The 14893-nt window shown below is 49.1% G+C and overlaps 1 protein-coding gene and 1 long non-coding RNA gene across 2 annotated transcripts in view; one reads left to right on the top strand and one right to left on the bottom strand.

Moving 5' to 3' along the window:
• Positions 1 to 843: 843 nt before the first annotated feature.
• LOC310853171 (uncharacterized protein) lies at positions 844 to 12069 on the bottom strand (the record flags this gene model as incomplete). The annotated part of the gene is given in 10 exon segments (XM_083757410.1): positions 844 to 977; positions 980 to 1046; positions 2669 to 2835; positions 4212 to 4271; positions 4581 to 4803; positions 6962 to 7246; positions 7834 to 7916; positions 8543 to 8849; positions 9012 to 9949; positions 12054 to 12069. Coding segments are annotated over 10 exon segments (2280 nt in total).
• A 192-nt stretch (positions 12070 to 12261) lies between these two features.
• LOC310853503 overlaps positions 12262 to 14893 on the top strand; it is a 273260-nt gene continuing 270628 nt past the window's right edge. Inside the window, exon 1 of the long non-coding RNA XR_014568804.1 lies at positions 12262 to 12510. This is a non-coding gene — a long non-coding RNA (uncharacterized lncRNA). The remainder of the gene's footprint in view (positions 12511 to 14893) is intronic.

Below are 14893 nucleotides of genomic sequence, written 5' to 3'. Positions count from 1 at the left end.
TTAGTCATCGTAGCTTAGTTTTCATTCAGTTTTCCATTTAGTTTTAGTCATAGTAGCTTAGTTTAGTTTTAGTTTAGTTTTAGTCATCGTAGCTTAGTTTTAGTCATCGTAGCTTAGTTTTAGTCATCGTAGCTTAGTTTTAGTCATCGTAGCTTAGTTTTCATTCAGTTTTCATTTAGTTTTAGTCATAGTAGCTTAGTTTAGTTTTAGTTTAGTTTTAGTCATCGTAGCTTAGTTTTAGTCATCGTAGCTTAGTTTAGTCGTCGTAGCTTAGTTTTAGTCATCGTAGCTTAGTTTTCATTCAGTTTCCATTTAGTTTTAGTCATAGTAGCTTAGTTTTAGTCATCATAGCTTAGTTTTAGTCATCGTAGCTTAGTTTTCATTCAGTTTCCATTTAGTTTTAGTCATCGTAGCTTAGTTTTAGTCATCGTAGCTTAGTTTTAGTCATCGTAGCTTAGTTTTCATTCAGTTTCCATTTAGTTTTAGTTTTAGTTTTAGTTTTAGTTTTAGTCATCGTAGCTTAGTTTTAGTCATCGTAGCTTATTTTTCATTCAGTTTCCATTTAGTTTTAGTCATAGTAGCTTAGTTTTAGTCATCGTAGCTTAGTTTTAGTCATCGTAGCTTAGTTTTCATTCAGTTTCCATTTAGTTTTAGTTTTAGTTTTAGTCGTCGTAGCTTAGTTTTAGTCGTCGTAGCTTAGTTTTCATTCAGTTTTAGTCATCGTAGCTTTAGTTTTCATTCAGTTTTAGTCATCGTAGCTTAGTTTTCATTCAGTTTCCATTTAGTTTTCCTCTGTGAAAAAAGGTATTCGACGAACATTTTTTGTCTCGGTTTTAGACGACATCAACCCTGCTTAAGTTCAGACTCACGTTGGGCGAGCGGCCTCTGGACTCGGTGGCCCAACACGATGGCAGCTCTCTGGAGGTCCAGGTGGTTGAGGGTGGCGGCGGTGGTCTCGGCCGGGACGCGTTCTCCCCCGGACCCTCCACGAAATACAGCACCTCCAGGGGCCGCGCTGCGCCCGACAGCCTGGCAACGCGCACCACCTAGTGGGGACACAATAACACACAATAGCACCACCTAGTGGGGACACAAAGCACACAACGCGCACCACCTAGTGGGGACACGAGAGCACACAATAGCACCACCTAGTGGGGACACAATAACACACAATAGCACCACCTAGTGGGGACACAACGCCACAACACGGAATCAACGTGGGATTTTTACCCAAGATTTACTAAAACTTTGCACGTTCATGGAATGTTATTCTACAGGTTTTTTTTCTGGTAAATGGTAAATGGTGCCTTTATCCAAGGCGCGTTACATAGATTGTGCATTACATTCACCCATTCACACACCTTTACATAGACTGTGCATTACATTTACCCATTCACACACACATTCACACACCTTTACATAGACTGTGCATTACATTCACCCATTCACACACACATTCACACACCTTTACATAGACTGTGCATTACATTCACCCATTCACACACACATTCACACACCTTTACATAGATGGTGCATTACATTCACCCATTCACACACACATTCACACACCTTTACATAGATTGTGCATTACATTCACCCATTCACACACACATTCACACACCTTTACATAGATTGTGCATTACATTCACCCATTCATACACCGATTGCGGTGGAAGCCATGCAAGGTACCAACCAGCACATCGGGAGCAATTTGGGGTTCAGTGTCTTTGCCCAAGGACACTTCGACATGTAGACAGGAGGAGCCGGGATTCGAACCGCCGATCCATGATCATTGGACGACCTGCTCTACCTCCTGAGCCACAGTCGCCTGGGTAGCTCAATAGGTAGGTAGCTCAATAGGTAGAGCACTTGTCTCTGAACCACAAGGTCTTGGGATCGAATCTGGCATAAGAGCAGTCTGAGGCCTCTTTTAGACGGCGACCATCTCCATATAACACGTCAAAGTCCCGTTGCGTTCCCATTTTTTCTTACCCTTTACACGAGAACGCACACGTTATGATATAATGTGCTATTATGCTATACTGTCGCTAGGTGGCGATAACGGGCTGCCAAATAGACAGGTCACCCACGTACAAGAAGAAGACGCAAGCGGCGCAACACTGCTCTGGGCGCGCCACGGGATGATATATATTTATTAAATAAACGCTGCTGCCGCGGCTGCCGTCTATCACAAGGCTTTTTATTTACATCATGGTTTTACATTCAACATCGCTGATGAGCAGCACTTTGTAGGCGAGGAGGGAGGCTTGTTCAGGAACTCCATTATATCATAATGATATTGCTCTGCATCAATGTAATAAACATATGCGCTGTGAGCCAACGTGAGCCATGATGTCATAAGTTTTGCGGATTCACCGTTTTGCCTGTTTATATGGAGACCATAGGAAACGGCGTTCTCAAAGATTTCCACTCTGGGAGGCGGTTTCACTTGGTTGCGTTTTCACCTCCTGAGAACACGGTTCTCGTCTAAATGACAGCAGCAAACGATACTTTATTTTGACGTTTTATATGAACACCATCCTCGTGTAAATAGAGTCCCTGGGCTCCCAGTCTGGTTTACAAGAGCATTGTAAAGGAGTGTGTGTGTGTAGTGTGTGTGTGTACTGTGTGTGTGTTTGTGTGTGTGTGTGTGTGTGTGTGTGTGTACCTGTAAACTGCTGTTTCCCACAGAGGTAGATCTTTTCCCTCGCCGCGTGCTGCTCTCTCCTCCCAGCCCCTCCCCCAGCCCCTCCTCCAATAGCAACGCCAGGCGTCTCTCCAGGCGAGCCTTGAAGCTCCGCTCTGCTACCAGCTGTTCCTGGACCCCCAGGAGAACTGGAGCACACACACCACGCACGCACGCACGCACGCACAGCACGCACGCACGCACGCACGCACGCACAGCACGCACGCACGCACGCACGCACGCACAGCACGCACGCACACACACACGCACACACACACACACACACACACACACACACACACACACACACACACACACACACACACACACACACACACACAGAAGTGGATTTTATTCCTTATCCAGGGGACATTTTCCCTGGTAACTACATTGATTCAGCACACAGCTGTGACGCGTCGCTGACTAACGACATCTACCGGTGTTTTAGGCTATTGAACTAAGTAATAGCATGTTATCCAGCCTGTACTAAAATATGAACTAATATAAAATCTTATCCAGCCTGTACTGTAATATGAACTAATATTACATCTTATCCAGCCTGTACCATAATATGAACTAATGGCATCTTATCCAGCCTGTACCATAATATGAACTAATATAACATCTTATCCAGCCTGTACCATAATATGAACTAATATAACATCTTATCCAGCCTGTACCATAATATGAACTAATATAACATCTTATCCAGCCTGTACCATAATATGAACTAATGGCATCTTATCCAGCCTGTACCATAATATGAACTAATATAACATCTTATCCAGCCTGTACCATAATATGAACTAATATAACATCTTATCCAGCCTGTACCATAATATGAACTAATATAACATCTTATCCAGCCTGTACCATAATATGAACTAATGGCATCTTATCCAGCCTGTACTATAATATATGACATTGGCTAGATCACAGTAATCCTACAGCTGGGCTGAAGGCAGCTTCGCTGACAACAGCAAAACAAAGGATGAACTGTGGTTTAACGTATTCAGCACGGGAACCCTTTTGGTGTTTTAAGGGTTATGTTATACCTAAAAAAAATAGCAGATTTTCATAGTGAAAATGTGTCTCAAATCTTTGAATATATATTCTTTCAGGGAACACATTTTTTATTACAATCTTTGCTTCTGGGGGGGGGGGGGGGGGGTCCCTGGAACAACATAGAGTATTTTCAGATAGGGGGTCGGGGTCCTTGACATGAAATCACTGACATAGAAACATACTGTAGGTTTTTCAGAAAACTGTCAGGATTTAGAAGCCATTGTTTTTAGAATCGGCCTCAGGTCTAAATGGGTTAACATCCACACAGGTCATGATGACCGTACCTGTACGAACCCATGTGGAGGTCAGAGGTCAGAGAGGTCATTACCTGTACCAACCCATGTGGAGGTCATAGGTCAGAGAGGTCATTACCTGTGCGGACCCATGTGGAGGTCATAGGTCAGAGAGGTCATTACCTGTGCGGACCCATGTGGAGGTCAGAGGTCAGAGAGGTCATTACCTGTGCGGACCCATGTGGAGCGTAGATGGTGGGATGTGTTCAGCTCCGGGTAGTGAAAGGCTGCAGAAACAGTGGAGTATTGTTTTATATACTTCATTTGAACAAGCAGGGCCGTCACCATTAGACATTTAAGTTGACAATTAATTGGCACATAAATAATTGCGATTAATAATCAAAAAATATATATCTTTCCCAAAAATGTACATAACAGCTGAAATTGTACAATGCTTGTAGATTATTCATATTTTTTTTTGTATGGACATTTTTCAACATGCGTGTGTGTGTGTGCGTGTGTGTGCGTGTGTGTGCGTGTGTGTGTGCGTGTGTGCGTGTGTGTGTGTGCGTGTGTGTGTGTGCGTGTGTGCTTACGCTCAGCGACCTGCAGGACAGGAAACCCCAGGTAGAAACTGAACTCCACCACAGTGAGGTTCCTGAGGTGGTCGCTGACCTCTGACCCCGGCAGGTAGCCCCCCCGCCCATCACGCACCGCAAAGGTGACGTCTACGGGAACCTTTCTGTTGTCCCCGCCCCCCGGGGGCCTGGCCACGCCCCCCGGGGGCCTGGCCACGCCCCCCATGGTGATGTTCAGCAGCTGGAGGAAAGACAGACACACATATTATTATTAAATCAACGTATGATAAATAGTTCCTTCACAGAAACGACAGGTTTTATAAACATCATCATCCGACATATTTTACCGCTTTTGTTTACATGCTATAGTAGCGCTCGTTGGCTGTGGTTGTTTGGTTAGCAAACGGGTTAGCCTTAGCCTCATGATTGACAACAACGTCATCTGCATCTCCTACTATTCTGATTGGTTTGGTATGAACCATAGACTGTAAAAAATATGGACAAAGCGTTCTCCGGGTCTAACATGAACGTAAAATGAAGCCTGTCAGTCCTTGAATTGTAAGTCGCCATCTTTCTAGATCCGTTTGGGCCCAGCTGGCCCATTGGCTGGCCCAGACAACGAGGCGGGACTTCCCCCCTTCTTCTCCGTTGGTTTTTATTTTGACTCGAGTGGGTGGGGGATCCCGATCATAGACTGTAACGGTAGCCACGCCCTTCAGAACATACGCGACTTTATGGTCATTTTTTTAATAAATGGGACCATCATTTTCCAAAAAGAATATTATGTCATTAGAAATGAGACTTTAAACTAGTGACTGGAAGCAGAAAGTATTCATGACCATGTTTATTAAGGTAATACAGTCTAGGTGAAGTTGGGCCCAAATACATGGACCTCTATGGAGATATGGGTTTTTCTGGGTCCAATGACAGACAGCGCCACAACAGGCCATTATATGAACTTTCAGGAAATCCCGATTTCCTTAGTGGCTTCACAAAATATCTGTCTGACTGCCCCCCTGGTATGAACCAATCACCGAAGACTGCTGCTTTGACGAGTCGACACCCATGTGTGAATGTCAGGCTAGAGGAGACCCCTCACTACGGGGGAGGGGAAGGCTTTCAGTCTGAATAATGAAAATTCAGACTGAGTGTCAGGCTAGACTTAATCAGTGGTTCCCAAACTCTTTCGTTTGGGAAGGACCCCCAAATCAACATTTATTAGGCCACGGACCCCCATTTGAAAATGCCAGTAAGGGAGGATTTTTACAGTGATTCCGAAACATATTCATTTCATGGACCCCCCCAGTTCGACACGCATTATGCTACGGACCCCAGATTTAATGGCATTTCTATCTCTAGGACCCCCAATTTATATTGTAAAACAATTTAACTCTGAGAGTGTACAAATGGAACCATAACGAGTCCGTTTGGTTCCATTTGTACACTCTCAGAGTCACAGACCCATAAGGGTCCATTTGCTTACCAACTATCTCTAATTGAGCTAGGTACCCCCTGGAACTCCCTCAAGGACCCCCACTTTGGGAACCCATGGGTCACTGAAGGCTCATTCATAGTCTGGATTTACGGTGGTGAGGTGACCACCGAACTACAACATGACGTCACTGAGGTGACCACCGAACTACAACATGACGTCACTGAGGTGACCACCGAACTACAACATGACGTCACTGAGGTGACCACCGAACTACAACATGACGTCACTGAGGTGACCACCGAACTACAACATGACGTCACTGAGGTGACCACCGAACTACAACATGACGTCACTGAGGTGACCACCGAACTACAACATGACGTCACTGAGGTGACCACCGAACTACAACATGACGTCACTGAGGTGACCGCCGAACTACAACATGACGTCACTGAGGTGACCACCGAACTACAACATGACGTCACTGAGGTGACCACCGAACTACAACATGACGTCACTGAGGTGACCCCCGAACTACAACATGACGTCACTGAGGTGACCGCCGAACTACAACATGACGTCACTGAGGTGACCACCGAACTACAACATGACGTCACTGAGGTGACCACCGAACTACAACATGACGTCACTGAGGTGACCCCCGAACTACAACATGACGTCACTGAGGTGACCGCCGAACTACAACATGACGTCACTGAGGTGACCACCGAACTACAACATGACGTCACGAGCTGCGGTGAAGAGCAAACCACCGCCACCGCTCCAGCCCTTCTCTCTGTTTTTACTCATCACCGCTCAATGTTATTTCAGCTCCGGTGGTCACCTCACCACCGGAGCGGTGGTCACCTCACCACCAGAGCGGTGGTCACCTCACCACCAGAGCGGTGGTCACCTCACCACCGGAGCGGTGGTCACCTCACCACCGGAGCGGTGGTCACCTCACCTGCACGGTGATGTCGCCCATCTCGTGCGAGCGGCGGCGCGCCTCCCCGTACGCGGCGGCCAGGCCCCGCTCCACGCGCTCGCTGAAGTCACACACTCGCACGTCCACGTGGCCCGGAACGAACTGCAGCACGGAGTGGAGCTGGAAGCGCAGGTCGGGGACGGTGTAGAGCGGCGACACGCCGGGGCCTCTGATTGGACGCAGGGCGTTGATGACCGACATGGCGGTGAAGATCAGAGGTCCCGCCACCACGCGGAACGCAAAGCTGGACGGAGTTCTCAGGAACTGGCGGCGGGGAAAACCAGAGAGTGGTTACAGTTACAGTACAGTTACAGTACAGTACAGTACAGTACAGTACAGTACAGTACAGTACAGTACAGTACAGTACAGTACAGTACAGTACAGTACAGTACAGTACAGTACAGTACAGTACATGATAAATGCTTTTTATGTGATTTTATGTTATGTATGATTTTTGTTCTTGCTTAATGTAAGTCGCTCTGGATTAAGAGCGTCTGCTAAATGCCTAAATTGTAAATTGTACAGTACAGTACAGTACAGTACAGTACAGTACAGTACAGTACAGTACAGTACAGTACAGTACAGTACAGTACAGTACAGTACAGTACAGTACAGTACAGTACAGTACAGTACATGGCATTATGAAGCATAAGGTCGGAAGAGTCAAGTCTTCATATTGCTAACAGTTGTGTAGATATGGATAAATAATTAAATATGCTTTTTGTGCAAGGCAGAATTTTTTGCAACCATGCACTTATCATTATTTCCAACATGGTACAAATATTGAATCCAAGCTTCCATGAAGCAAAATTACTGACGTGATTCATGAAGTCATTTCAAACTTAGCGTACCTGAAGTTCTACCGAGCGGTTGAATTCTTTCTTCAGGATATCTCTGACCTGAGTGAAGCCAGTCGAGGAGCCTTTAGAGCTGACTAAGAAAAGATAGATTTATAGGCCGTCCATTAAATATGCAGGACAGCAAAGTTCATAAACGCAACGCAAACAAAATGGATCAGGGAAGCTATACCACCCAAAGGTCGACCAAAGGTTCAACGTCACATTAACCCATTTTGGGCGGGCACACATTTTGGTGTTAGCATTACGCTATGCTTTAGCTATTGAAAAACAGCAGATCTACAAGCTCGTAGCGCGCCACCAAGTGGCGCGCTACGAGCTTGTAGGTCTGCTGTTTTTGAAAAATCAAAGAACGACTGACACATAGAAACACAGCTTTTTCAGAAAACTGTCGGGATGTAGAAGACATTTTTAGAATCTGATCTCAGGTCAGAATGAAAACTGTCAGGATGTAGAAGACATTTTTAGAATCTGATCTCAGGTCAGAATGGAAAACTGTCAGGATGTAGAAGACATTTTTAGAATCTGATCTCAGGTCAGAATGGAAAAATTTCAGGATGTAGAAGAACATTTTTAGAATCTGATCTCAGGTCAGAATGGAAAACTGTCAGGATGTAGAAGACATTTATAGAATCTGATCTCAGGTCAGAATGGGTTAACCACTGAGCTAAACAAAGCAACAAGTCATTTCTTTATGTCGTACCTACTCTGACCAGATACATCTCTGGCCTGGTGACGTTACACAGGTACTGTCTGGAGGGGGGCGGGGCCTGGGCCGCCCTGGGCGTGGTGGCGGCGGGCGTGCGCGTCAGGCTGATCACCGTGATGTGGGTGGTGGTGCTGAGCGCCGTGGTGGTGGTGACGCTGGTGGCGACACTTGGTCTGGTGGGGGTGGGCTTGGTGGGGGCGGCGGGGGGCCTGTGGGCGACGGGAACCCTGGACAGAGGCGGCGGCTTCAGCGTGACGGCGCCCGGCTCGGCCACGGCGGGGTCCCGCGGGAGGGGGGGTCTCTCGGGGCGAGCGGGGGGCCCCGGGGGCGGAGGGGGCGGGGCCCTGCCGGTGGTGGTGTTGGAAGGGGGGGGGCGTGCAGCGGGAGGAGGAGGGGAGGAGGAGGGGGGCCGCTTGGCCCTGACCGTGGGCCTGGCCCCCCTCCCCCCCCCCACCAGGGTGGGAGAGAGGGAGAGGGGAGGGGTGGGCCCCACCGCCGAGGGGCCTCTGTCGGGCTCCCGTCCCGGGGGAGGGGCCCCTGCTGCGCCGGGGGACGGCAGAGGGGGAGCGGTGTGTGCGTGCGTGGCGGTGGTCGGCGTAGGGGTGATGGTGGGCGGTTTGGGGGTCCTCTGGGGGTCCAGACCCAGCCCGGGGCCTCTCCCCCCCTGCCTCTCCCTCTCCCTCTCCCTCTCCCTGGCCAGCAGGTTGGTGTAATACTCCAGGCTGTTCATGTCGGGCAGCAGCAGCTCCGTGGGCTCCAGAGGCAGCATGTCGTCCAGGTCGTAGTCCTCCTCGTCCCCCTCCCAGGTGGGGGGGGCCGGGTGGAAGCCCCCCACCCCCACCCTGGTGGGGGGGGAGGAGGAGGAGGGGGAGGAGGAGGGGGAGAGGCGCGGGCGCGGGGAGGACAGCGGCAGCGTGGGCCGCGAGGGGAAGGAGGTGTCGTAGGAGACCCAGTCGCTGGTCCCGTCCTCCTCCTGGTCGTAGGGGTGGCTGGGCAGCGGCGTGGCGCCCAGCGGCAGGTCCTCGCCGTCGGGCACCATGAAGCTCAGCGTCTCCAGGTAGTCGCCCGAGCCCCAGGCCTCCTCCAGGGAGGGGCCGCTGTCCCAGGGCGGGGGCGGGGTGAGGGTGGGCTGGCTGTGAGGGGGCAGCGGGGGGGGCTGGCTGGGGGACAGCAGGTCCGGGGGTCTCAGGAGGAGGTGGATGCCCTGGGCGCCCGCGTCGGGGTCGTTCTCCCCCCCCTCCTCGGCGGAGCCCAGCCCTTCTTTGGGTGGGGGGCCGACGCCCCCCCCCGGGGGGGGGTGTCTGGAGGAGGAGGAGGATGAGGAGGACGAAGGCGAGGAGCGGGGGGGTGTGCGATGCGGAGGAGGAGGCTGTCCTGCCGTCCTGTTGAGGTCAAGCCCGCCTGAGGAGAGAGAGAGAGAGAGAGAGAGAGAGAGAGAGAGAGAGAGAGACATTGAGCCACAACCAGAACACACAACAATGTTTTTTGGTGCTATCCTTTTTTTAGTCCATCCATCCATCCATCTTCAACCGCTTATCCGTAGTCGGGTCGCGGGGGCAACAGCTCCACCAGAGTGCTGCAGACTTCCCTCTCCAGAGCAACATTAGTGACTTCCATTAGTGATGGTGCCATCATTCAGGACCACATCATCTGCAAAAAGCACTGATGCAACCCTTAGCTCGCCGAGCCTTTTTGTTTGTGTTTGACTGAACTCTGTTGCTGTTCTTACATTTCTAATAAACTATTCAATCCATCAGAAACAACAGTAAGGTGGGCGGGGCAATCAGAAACAACAGTAAGGTGGGCGGGGCCATCAGAAACAACAGTAAGGTGGGCGGGGCAATCAGAAACAACAGTAAGGTGGGCGGGGCATCAGAAACAACAGTAAGGTGGGCGGGGCATCAGAAACAACAGTAAGGTGGGCGGGGCAATCAGAAACAACAGTAAGGTGGGCGGGGCATCAGAAACAACAGTAAGGTGGGCGGGGCATCAGAAACAACAGTAAGGTGGGCGGGGCATCAGAAACAACAGTAAGGTGGGCGGGGCATCAGAAACAACAGTAAGGTGGGCGGGGCATCAGAAACAACAGTAAGGTGGGCGGGGCATCAGAAACAACAGTAAGGTGGGCGGGGCATCAGAAACAACAGTAAGGTGGGCGGGGCAATCAGAAACAACAGTAAGGTGGGCGGGGCATCAGAAACAACAGTAAGGTGGGCGGGGCCATCAGAAACAACAGTAAGGTGGGCGGGGCCATCAGAAACAACAGTAAGGTGGGCGGGGCATCAGAAACAACAGTAAGGTGGGCGGGGCATCAGAAACAACAGTAAGGTGGGCGGGGCATCAGAAACAACAGTAAGGTGGGCGGGGCAATCAGAAACAACAGTAAGGTGGGCGGGGCCATCAGAAACAACAGTAAGGTGGGCGGGGCATCAGAAACAACAGTAAGGTGGGCGGGGCATCAGAAACAACAGTAAGGTGGGCGGGGCATCAGAAACAACAGTAAGGTGGGCGGGGCATCAGAAACAACAGTAAGGTGGGCGGGGCATCAGAAACAACAGTAAGGTGGGCGGGGCATCAGAAACAACAGTAAGGTGGGCGGGGCCATCAGAAACAACAGTAAGGTGGGCGGGGCCATCAGAAACTTTTAGAAGCCTCCTTGACAGTGTTTGGAAAAGCATGCATAGAGACGCCCAATACAGCACAGTGTTGAACTCATGTGTGTGTGTGTGTGTGTGTGTGTGTGTGTGTGTGTGTGTGTGTGTGTGCGTGTGTGTGCGTGTGTGTGTGTGTGCCACCGAGTGGCGCGATACGAGCTTGTAGGTCTGCTATTTTTTATTTTCTTTTGACACTTTTAGAATCTGATCTCAGGTCAGAATGGGTTAATAATGAAACTGTCAGGATGTAATAGACATTTTTAGAATCTGATCTCAGGTAAGAATGGGTTAAAGCACACACAGGTCGGTCTCTTTCCTCCTGACCCTATTCGGGGCCACTGGCGGTCGTCGGCGAGCCTTCACACCACTGTTCTATTTCCAGGTGTGAAAAAAAGGCTACTTTTTATGCATCAAGTTGCCAGGAATAGTCACAGAGACTCAGGGGGACACAACAAATGTCCTGCACTGTGTTCTCCATGCTATGCCGTGTGTGTGTGTGTGTGTGTGTGTGTGTGTGTGTGTGTGTGTGTGTGTGTGTGTGTGTGGCAGGCAGCGCGACTATGGCGCTTTCTGTTGGTGCCAGGGGCGCCACTCCACGTGCGTCAGTGACGCGTCACTGACCGCGCTGCGCTGTGCCCTTTACCTCCTCTGGCAACAGACTCCACTCGCTCAGTGAATATATGGGGCAGCGAAAAGCTGACACTGCATTGCATTCATTCACATTTCAGATCTCAACTTTGGATTCACTGGTGATAGGAATTGACAGAAGGAATGAACTATATCAGACTGAGAGACAGAGTTACAGACAATAGAGATGGGGATATTGTACAGAACTACTAACTGGTATTCACATGCAGCGTTTGCCATATTGGTGTCGGAACGGTCTCAGAATTATACAGATTATTTAATCGAATCTGAATCTGAATGAAGTGTCTGGTGCTGGGACTCTGGTAACCTGACGCTGCCAGATCCAAGAAGCTTGCTACACACATTTGTTTCACAGCTTATTGGGATCTGGGATCGCGGAAGCAAATTCGATGACGGGGCTGTTCCTTTTTTTCAAGATACTTGGTAGATGATTGGATGGGACCGTCTGTCTATCACAGTGTGGGTGTGCAAACACAACCAATCATATTGACGTGTCTATATAGCTTCACATCCGGTTTCGCACATATCCCGCCCTTAGCTCACGCTGATTGGTTAGACCACGGAGCTGTTCGGTGTTAGCTCAACTCCCTGAGAGATCCCAGATGGAAGCTGTGTTGGGGAACATGGTTACCCAATACCGCCCCCATCTGGCAGCGTCAGGTTAGGACAAGGCAAGGCAAGGCAAGTGTACCTCACAGCCCTGGCAGAGTAGTTCTGGAGTAGTTCCAACGGATTGTGTGGCCCCGGTTTTGCCCTAGTGGGACTGATCGAGGGTAGATACTGGGATGATGTTGGAAGACCCGAAACCCCGATGACCTCAGGATACATCACTGAGGATACGTCCCAGGTGATGACCTGAGGATACATCACTGAGGATACGTCCCAGGTGATGACCTTAGGATACATCACTGAGGATACGTCCCAGGTGATGACCTCAGGATACATCACTGAGGATACGTCCCAGGTGATGACCTTAGGGATACATCACTGAGGATACGTCCCAGGTGATGACCTTAGGATACATCACTGAGGATACGTCCCAGGTGATGACCTTAGGATACATCACTGAGGATACGTCCCAGGTGATGACCTTAGGATACATCACTGAGGATACGTCCCAGGTGATGACCTCAGGATACATCACTGAGGATACGTCCCAGGTGATGACCTTAGGATACATCACTGAGGATACGTCCCAGGTGATGACCTTAGGATACATCACTGAGGATACGTCCCAGGTGATGACCTTAGGATACATCCCTGAGGATACGTCCCAGGTGATGACCTTAGGATACATCACTGAGGATACGTCCCAGGTGATGACCTCAAGGTCAAGGTCAAGGTAAACTTTATTGTCCACAAGGGAAATTTGTCTTGGGCTTTCACCCCAGCTACAGCCACACATAAAACATCACCCCAGCTACAGCCACACATAAAACATCAATGACAACAAAAATACATTACAGAGGAAGACACAACATTACACAATTGCACACATGATGTGGATAATCAGGCCTCACGTAGTTACCGCTGTTTCAGAGCCTCGTTCAGCATCTTAGTTGATGCTGATACAAACGATTTTTTAAATCTAATGTACTTCCACTTTGGTTCTTTGTATCTTCTCCCAGAGGGCAGAAGTACAAACTCGCCATATAGAACATGGGTAACATCACTGACAATTTTTTGAGCCTGTTTTAATGTAGCCTGCTCATAAATAGACAGCAGAGAGGGGAGTTGTCTTACCCCTATGATCTTCCCTGCAGTCTGCACCAATCTGAACAATTTGGACCTCAGTTGCACTGAGAGATTACCGAACCAAACTGTGATGCCAACCTGACCAGGCTTTCCAAGACTGCTCGATAGAACACTAACATAAATCTTTGGTCAACACCATGAACCCTGAGACGGCGGAGGAAGTGCAGTCTTTGCTGTAGTTTACTACAGAGACTGTCAACATGTGTATTCCAAGTCATTGAGTTGTCAATACAGATCCCCAGGTATTTATATGAGGAGACCTGTGAGATGGTCGAGTCATGGATGACCACAGGCCTGTGGTCACCAATACTCTTGGGGTCAAATACCATCTCCTGTGTCTTCTTAACATTAAGAGTTAGGTGGTTGTCATCACACCACTTAACAAAGTTCTGTACCTCTGAAAAGTAGTCAGCTACATCCCTATCCTTATCCAGAAGGGCTAAGATGGCAGTATCATCCGAGAATTTTATGATGTAATTGTTCGGGTTGCCACTTCTACACTCATTAGTGTACAGGGTAAAAAGGACAGGTGAGCTGACGCAGCCCTGGGGTGCTCCAGTGCTCATGGTTCTGCTCTCTGACATAGTGCCATTCACACTGACCCTTTGTGTGCGTTTAGTTAGGAATGAATGGTACCATCTAATAATAAGCGGATGGACACTTAGGTCCCTCAACCGCTTAATTAATAAGTGTGGCTGAAATCTACAAGAAGAAGGCGTGCATAGGCTTTGTTATTGTCCAAGTGTTTCAAAAGAAAATGGTCCAAGGTCAAGACTGCGTCCTCTATACCCCTGTTGCTCCTATAGGCAAACTGAAAATCGTCCAATGAGCAGCCTACCGCTGCCTTCAGCAGACTGACAATGATCTTCTCAAAGCATTTCATGACTACTGAAGTCAAGGCGACAGGACGGTAGTCATTATTTTCCTTGCAGCCTGCCCTTTTGGGAACAGGAATTATGATAGAGTCTTTCCAGGTGGGGGGAACAGTACACGAGTCCAGTGATTTCTGGTAGATGATTTCAGGATACATCACTGAGGATACATCCCAGGTGATGACCTTAGGATACATCACTGAGGATACATCCCAGGTGATGACCTTAGGATACATCACTGAGGATACATCCCAGGTGATGACCTTAGGATACATCACTGAGGATACATCCCAGGTGATGACCTTAGGATACATCACTGAGGATACGTCCCAGGTGATGACCTTAGGATACATCACTGAGGATACATCCCAGGTGATGACCTTAGGATACATCACTGAGGATACATCCCAGGTGAT

The sequence above is a fragment of the Protomyctophum parallelum genome (assembly GCF_964188405.1).
Source record: "Protomyctophum parallelum genome assembly, chromosome: 22".
NCBI lineage: Eukaryota > Metazoa > Chordata > Actinopteri > Myctophiformes > Myctophidae > Protomyctophum > Protomyctophum parallelum.
This window is presented reverse-complemented; position numbering and strand designations above follow the sequence as displayed.